This window comes from Rosa rugosa, chromosome 5 (assembly GCF_958449725.1).
Source record: "Rosa rugosa chromosome 5, drRosRugo1.1, whole genome shotgun sequence".
NCBI classification, from domain to species: domain Eukaryota; kingdom Viridiplantae; phylum Streptophyta; class Magnoliopsida; order Rosales; family Rosaceae; genus Rosa; species Rosa rugosa.
The window spans coordinates 26,267,330-26,275,755 of NC_084824.1; the positions used below are offsets into that span (position 1 = coordinate 26,267,330).

Here is an 8,426-nt window from a genome sequence, read left to right on the forward strand (position 1 = left end):
AATATTCATATACAGTAGTACCAAAAGAGATTGAAATCCAGCATGGTAAAATTCCTGTGGCTAGCAGTAGCCTGTACCACTAAGAGAGATTAATCTTCCGACTTACTCTCTGGAAGAGTTTGGGTGATTCTTCCCGAGAGCAAATCTCTACACAAATATGTAAAAAATTAGTGAACATACGAGAATTGGATATGATCATTGTACTAAGTGCAAGATAATACCGACAATTGAAAAATAAATTATAAAATAATTTGATAAAAGAGAGTCGGAAAGGTGAAAATTTTTCAGTATCTTATATTGTTAGAATAATATTCAGATTTATCTGCCGTTGGCCAAGATATGGACATATGCTGGTGCGTCATGTTTTTATTAATCTCACCTAATCAAACCTTATATCAAAATATTAGTATATTTAGTGGGGCAAAGATACAATATTCAATGGGGAAATTTTTTAATATAATAATATTCAAATTTATCTAGCGTCGGCAAAGATATAGTGATGCGTCATATTTCTATTAATCTCACCCAAGGACTGAAAAATTGATAATATCCTCGAAATTTCAGCAATATTTCCGTTTTTTTAGGGTCTCGATATATCTTTGACTTACCAAGAGAATATCGTGAGAAATTTTCGAAATTTCGCGATATTTCCGGAAATATTCGAAACTTTCACGAAATTTCTGATATTCTCCCGAAATTTCGAGATTATCTCCACCTCTCACAATATGTGGCTCGTGAAAACTAGCTCTTGTTCTTATCCAATCCGACTAAACTGAGTAACATACATCTAAAGAGAAAAACTTTTAAAATTTATAGGAAGAGCTTTGAGTCTTTTCCCTCCATGCTTATAAATCTTCTAATTACCTAATTTGCTAACTAGTAAACATTTGGCTCTAAAAAAAAAAAACTTTTCTCTGTATTTCTATGGACCATTTTCTACTTATTTTTCTGTTTATTTAAAGACCGATGTTTTTTTTTTAACATATCTATTTAATTATGAAATATTATTATAATTAATAACTAACTCTCCTAATCTCCTATTTAAATCATTTTTTGAGATTTCTCATGTAGAATTTTATATCTTTGTCATGTTAGTGTATCTTATTATACTCCAAATTACTACAATCATTATACAATTAAGTTTGTCAAACACTTTTTTTGAAATATTATAGGTAACTGATCATGTAAACATTTCATGAAAATTCATTAATGATTTCCATGTTACTTTCTAAATTTCCATCATTTTTCCGAAAATTTGCTTAGATTGAAATTTTCATTTTTTAGACTATCGATATTTCTTCGATATTCGATATTTTAGTCCTTAATCTCACCTAACCTAACCTTAACCAAAATATATTAGAAAAATTTTCAAGAACAATAGAATATTCAGTGGGGCAACCGTGCCACATAAATGACGTGGTTGCCCAATAAAAAGCCGTGAATGGTATAAACTCTCTACCCTGACCATATCCGCACTGTAATGTGGAACGACTGTCCGACCATGAATACAGCATAACACGGCCCCCCCTAAATGTAGAGAAAGTATTAATCCAAACCGTTGTATTTATTTAAAAGTAATAAACAGAAGTAAAAACTCTCACATGGAATAGTAGTTAAGCCGTCATTCACACACACACACTGTTCCGTACGACCTCACTCACACGCACACACCCAAAAAGAAAAAGAGACTTGATCCGTAGACTTTTTTTCGTCTTCCCTTTGCTTCTTCTTCGCTTCACCATTTATTCTATTTTATTCTCTCTCCTAACCCTTCTTCACTCTCCTCCCCTCTTCCACCTCCTCACACTCTTTAACCTAATGGATCACCAAGATCTCAGGCGAGCCCACAGTTCAGGTTCGCTTCCCGATTCTTGATCCCTCTCTTTCTAGGGTTCCGGCGCCGCCTCTCGATTTTTTTTTCTTTTCTGAATCTTGCTTTTGTTTTCTTGCGCTTTTTGTTTGGTTTCTAACGAATTTTGGGGGTTTTGTTTTTTTTTTTTAGGGCACGAGAGTCACTATGTGTGTCACAAATGCGGGTGGCCTTTTCCGAATCCGCACCCGAGTGCTAGACACAGACGCGCGCATAAGAAGATTTGCGGAACCGTTGAGGGTTACAAGGTGGCTGGCGCCGAGGGGAGTGCACAGTTGAGTGTCTCTGATGATGAGCAGCACTCTGATGAAGATCCCAAAACCCCCGGTGAGTTTGTTATTCCCGTTTCCGCTGTGTTTTATTTGCTCTGTTTCGATTTTTTGTTTCGGCATTGCCGAGAGATTAGTGTGAGTTTAAGTGTACTGTTGAAGTGCTTAGGAAGGAAATGAATATGTGAAGTTGAAGCATAGGGATAGATAGGTTTTTGTTTGTTTGTTTAGTTTGATAGATCTTGGATAAGAGGTGTTTATGGTGGTGAATTTTCTGTTTAAGGTCCGAAAGTCTTGGAAAGGAGCGTTTATGAGAGGGGTAGTGGCGTAATTGGGCAAGGATCTATTAAATCAGATGATGGGGTGTTCTCGGATGCTGTTCAGGAGTTTTCAGATAGCGGTTCTGCTGCATGGACCGGAGAAGGGTTAGAGGATGCCCCGGGATCAGCACCTAATGTAGAAAGGGGTACCAAGAGTGATTTGAATGCCATTCCGTTCCACAGTGATGGGGGAACGACAGGTAACCTTCCAATGAAATAACAACTGATATTAGATATCTTCATGTGTCTTTGAGAAAAGAGAAAATGATATTAGATTTGTGAATCAATTATTTTTCAATATGTTTTGATTGGTCTGCTTATCCTAAAAAAGACTTGCTTGTTGCTACTTGATACCTTATATTTTCTTGATGTGCACACTCGAATATAAATTAAAATGACTTAGAATTATTAAAGTTCAAAGTTGATCGCATTAAGTATGAGAAGATAACTTCACTTATCGTACTAAAAAGGTATTGCAGGGTAGTTTTAAATTTATGGGTGGGATTTGGGTTATGTAGCTCACTACAAGGAGGATATTCACTGTTTTATATCTTGATTAGGATATTAAGTTGAGCCAGTTGGTTTCAAAATTTCAGATAGACGGTTTTTTGTGACATTGAATAGTCTATAGTCTAATTATGGAAGGTCTATGCAATGAATGCATTTTAGAATTATGATCCATTCATTGTACATTCTACATTTAGAATCCACAGTATCGATAGTTATGGCAGATACTTACCTTTGTAGTGTTATGTCACAACTAAAGCTTAATCCAGGGCACACTGGTAAGTGAAGGGACCATGTGTAATTAGTCAGAATGTTTGCACATTTGCATGATTTTACAGAGTTGTTAATGTACTAGTTAAAGTAGGCTGTATAATAGTTCTCCAGTCCTGACAGCTAAAGTAATGCAAAGAAGTTTTAATGGATTATTCCTTCTGATGTCTGTTAAATGATATGTATATTCTTCTTGGTAGGCATGTAATTATATGTTTACTATTCTACACATTTCGTGGCAATGATTTTGTCTGCCCCGCTTGTTGTATGTTTTTATTCCCCATTTTTCTCATTCATAGTGGAATTACTTTTCAGAAGACAAATCAAACCCCAATAAATATGAAACGGTGACAGATGCATCAGAAGATATGAAGAAGACCGATGTGACTGACAGCATGATTGAGAGCTGCTTAACATCTGTTGATCAGGAAGCTGAAGTGACAGGAATTACAGCAACTAATCTGGATAGGAACATCAGTTCAGAGACTACTTCTATTTCAGATGGTAGAACTGAAGAATCAAAACTGCTTCTTGGTGATAGCAATGGTTTACACCCCATTAAATATGAAATGGTGACAGATGCATCAGAAGCTATTAAAAAGACTGGTGCCACTGACAGCATGATTGAGAGCTGCTTAACATCTGTTGATCAGGATGCTGAAGTGACGGGAATTACAGCAACTAATCTAGATAGGAACATGATCTTACCCAATAAAGTTGCTGGTGAAACAGTTGAGGGTGGCTCTAAGTTAGAAGGATCAAATGAAATGACTTCAGAATATGTGCGAGATGATGAACTTGTTCCATCAGAGAAGGAGCATACTGATGGGTTTGATATGCATATTCCACAAATTGATGTCCCCCCTGAAGTAGAATCTGTTGCACATGTGAATACTTTTGTTGATACTGCTGAAAAGAAGGTGGATAATACAGATGGAATACAGTATCTCAGTCCTGATAAAGTGATAGAGAGTCGTAATGGGAAGGAGGAAGAGAATGCAAATGCAAATGTACATGTGCTTTCTGTGCCTGATGACATACATGTGGTAGATGATCCTGTGCTGATGCTTGAAGATTTCAGAAACCATAAAGTAAAGCAATTAGACCAAGTTACTTTCTTGGACTCATTGGAACAGTTTGATGATAAGGAAAATGATGTCAAACAACCTGTTTTCAACGAAAGTCTGAACATTTTCCAGTCAAGTCATCTAAGTGGAGGCACTGTTGTCTCTTCTGATATGCATGATTTGGAAGCTAGCCTTGAACCGGATCTCGGCAGCAGCAAGCCAATGATTAAAAGTGTGCCTGTTGAAGATGAAGCCAATATGTCTGAGACTGAGATCAAGATGTTTAAAAACCAAAGTTCAGATGAAATAGGAGCCCCTGCAGATGCTGTGAGGCCTCAGATAGCTAAAACCTATATGGTTGGTTTACCTGAAGGACAGGAATCTTATGATAAGTCCAATGAGTCTTTACAGGTGAACTTTGCTGCCAGTGGTGCTGGTATAGATCAAACAACCCACTCAGTTGGTCCAGAGAATAATGAAAAAGATGGAAACTGTGATGGGACTGGAGAGTCTGGAGACCACAGCAGAAAAGTAACTGCAGAAGAAAATCTTGTGGCAAATCCTGTAGCTACTGTTCAATCTGCTGAAGGACAGGAATCTTATGAGAAGTCCAATGAGTCCGGTCAGGAATCTCATAATCTTATGAGAAACTGTGATGGGAGTGGAGAGTCTGGAGACCACAGCAGAAAAGTAACTGCAGAAGAAAATCTTGTGGCAAATCCTATAGCTACTGTTCAATCTGCTGAAGGACAGGTGTCTTATGAGAAGTCCAATGAGTCTTTACAGGTGAACTTTGCTGCTGGTGATGCTGGTATAGATCAAACCACCCACTCAGTTGGTCCGGACGATAATGAAAAAGATGGAAGCTGTGATGGGAGTGGAGAATCTGGAGACTACAGCAGAAAAGGACCCGCAGAAGTAAATCTTGTGGCAACTCCTATAGCTACTGTTCAATCAGCTGATCATTATGAAAACCAAATTTATCCAGCAGCTAACTTACACAAAGTCAATGATGCCAGTGAGTATGAGAAGGGCGTAATTGAAAAGTGTAATAAAATTGGAGATGCTGGTTACAATGAAAACGCTGAAACCTCTAACTTATGTGGGGATGACAAAAGCAGAGGAGTTGCAGAGAATTTTTCCACAGATCCTGCAAGTAATTTGGAATCTGTTAGTTGTCTATCTGAACTCCAAGTTAATCCAGTAACCAATCTACATGAAAGTGGTGATGCTGCTGGTGATTGTGAGAAGGATAAAACCGAGAAGTGTGATATAACTGGGTATGATGGTGATCATGAGAAAGCTGAAAAGTATGCATCATCTGGTGAAGAAATAAGTAAAAGATCTACAGAAAAAACCTTTGCGGAGGACTCTACCACTAATTTGGAATCCATCATTACTCTCTCCGACTCTCAAGTTCATCCATCGGGAAAGTTGCCTGATGTTGATGGCTCTGCTGATCGTGATGAGGGTGAAATTGAGAAATTTGTTATATCTGGAAATGAAAGCATGGAAGGATCAGTTGAAGAAAATATTCTGGTGAAGTCAGAATTGACCCCCGAGTCTTCTGCCAATCTAACTGGTTCAAAAGCTATTGTTGAAGATGCAGCCAATGGTTCTAGGATGGAGCTGGTTGAAACCAGTGGCAGAGATTTAGATAGCGGTTCGAATTCTAGCAAAGTTGCAGGAAAAATTCTATCAGATGCTCAGCAAGATGTGTTAGAAAATGAGATTGCTTGCAATGACAAAATCCTGAAAGAAGTTGATGCCGGTGTTGCTGCTGAGTCAGATCATGGTCAGAATGTTGAATCGTTCCAGAAGAGTTCGGAGGACCATGGGAAGAAAGAACCAGGGTTTTCTGCTTTAGATACCGAATCTTCTGTTCAAAGTTTCATTGCCTCTGAAGATAGCGGCTCCCAAGAGGTCCATGCGGTTGCTTCTGGGATTACTTCTCAATCTTTGTTAGAGGAAGGCGATAATAACCTTGTCAGACAACAGCCAAGCGCAACTGCAATTGATGTGGACTCAAATAGCCAAACTGACAGTCTGGAAGCCAACTGGGGATCTTTCTCAGGTATATATTTGTCTCCTCAATGAACTTTTGTCACACAGATTTTTTCCTCATTTGGCCTAAACACTATTACACTGTACTTACCCTACTATGACCGAAATCAATAATCTTGCACATATTTTACAGAAGATGGGTTTATAAACAAGTGAATTTGATCTTTTAATTTGATTATGTCATCCCTGGTAGTAGAAAATTTAGAATATATATGGAGTTATGTATATATGATTAACTTTATGTATGTTAGGTAACCCATAAATCGAGAGGATCCAAAATCATTCAATAACTTTTTGGTGATCTTGCTTTGATTTTCCTTGAGTAACAGTATCCTGTGGTGGATCATTTACAATTACACAGAATCTCTTTTTTTTTTTTAGTCCATTCTCTCCTTTTGTGATGCTACTATGCATAGATATGTTGTTTGATGCCTATGCACAAAGAAGTGTTGCAGTTGTCTAACCTCAATCTATTTGCTGTTGGTGTGTGTATCAGTTCTTTCCATGCAATCTGATGCTGAAACTGTGCCACATACGCATTCCCAATCTTCATTAGGCGAAAACTCGGGCAAATCTGATATGTTTGAGGCACCATCTTTCATGACATTGGTTGAACCCCGAGGTGGGGATGATCAAAAAGCTACTGGTTCTGAAATCCTGACTGCAGTACAGAACCCAGAACAGCCAAAACCTGCATCTTTGCAAACTGGGTGGTTTCCTTCTATGACTCATGTTGTGAATGAGTCACCGGGGAGAAAGAAGAACGAAGAGATCATTGCCAAGGTGACAAACAGGAGCACTGGGAAGCAACACACTCCTTTGAAAAACCTTTTGGGGGAGGCCTCAAGTGAAAGCAATGGAAAGCCACTGAACCAAAAAGAAAGTCTTGCTCTTGCTCCTCAGAAAGATGATAAAGCTGCAATGGTCAGTGGTCCTGTAACAACAACAGTGAGCTCGATTCTGAATCCTGAATCGCCGACTGGTCAGGCTGCTAAGAAAGAGACTGCAAAAGAATGGAACTCGCCGGCCAGATATCCTTCAGACACTAAGAGTGAGAAGAGGAAGGTAAAGGGGAGATCCTGGGCACAATTTGTGTGCTGCGCTTCTGTAAATTAGCATCCATGGTGTCTTAGTTTAGCATATTTGAAATGTGGGGCAGAGCTTTAGGGTTCTACTTAGGTTGAAGTTTGTGCTGGTGAAGTTGCTAGATATTGTCAATCCGGTTTGTGAATTTACTTTATACCGATCTAGCTAGTTGTTGGTATGGTTATGAGTTGGATTTATAGAGATTTTGCTGTAAATTCTATGCAAAAAGTTCATTAGTTAACGGATGCACTGCATATATTAAACTGGATGGAAATGAACCTCGATTGTTACGTTTTTTTAATGTCTAGCCTGTCTGGATATAGAGATTTGGGAGTGTGGGTTTGGATTTAGAACCCTTATATCTGTTTGTTTAACTTTTTTTTTTTTTTTTTGAAAGAAAGGGGAAAAACCCCTAAAAACTAACATTCAAATTAGAGAAACAACAGACCTCGGAGGGGACATTAGGCCTACACTCCGGTTTACAATTAAAGCTTTAGTAATATCTTCCACAAGAACATCCTGAATAATAGCAGGACTCTCGTCAACCCAATACTCATCAACACATGAATAACTAGCAACATGCGCTAACCTAATGGCTACGCCGTTTGCTTCTCTGAAAATATGTCGCAATTGAAAAGAATTGAAAGTTTGAATGTAATCCTTACAATCGTCCACAATGCGACCACTTTCTGAAAAATCGTCATTTGTTCGTGCAATAGCCGCTGCAAGCACCGAGCAATCACACTCTACAACCACATCAGTCCAACCTTGGTGAATAGCGATGAGAAGCCCTGCTCTCAGTGCCTCAGCCTCCATCTGCAACACAGAGGACACATGAGAGAACGGCCGAGCTAGAGCTGCCATACAAGTCCCCCTCTCATCCCTAACCACCACACCAATTCCACCTTTTCCCCGGTCCACCTGAAAAGCCCCATCTATATTGATCTTGAGGCGTCCACTAGGTGGAAATCTC

At 38.7% G+C, this 8,426-nt stretch overlaps 1 protein-coding gene across 1 annotated transcript; it reads left to right on the forward strand.

The window, feature by feature from the left end:
• Window positions 1-1,698: 1,698 nt before the first annotated feature.
• Window positions 1,699-7,754, forward strand: LOC133707901 (uncharacterized). The gene is made up of 5 exons (XM_062133360.1): window positions 1,699-1,855; window positions 2,003-2,197; window positions 2,423-2,659; window positions 3,552-6,377; window positions 6,864-7,754. The coding sequence occupies exons 1-5, from the start codon at window positions 1,819-1,821 to the stop codon at window positions 7,481-7,483; spliced, it is 3,915 nt and encodes a 1,304-aa protein (XP_061989344.1). The 5' UTR covers window positions 1,699-1,818; the 3' UTR covers window positions 7,484-7,754.
• The last annotated feature ends 672 nt before the right edge of the window (window positions 7,755-8,426 follow it).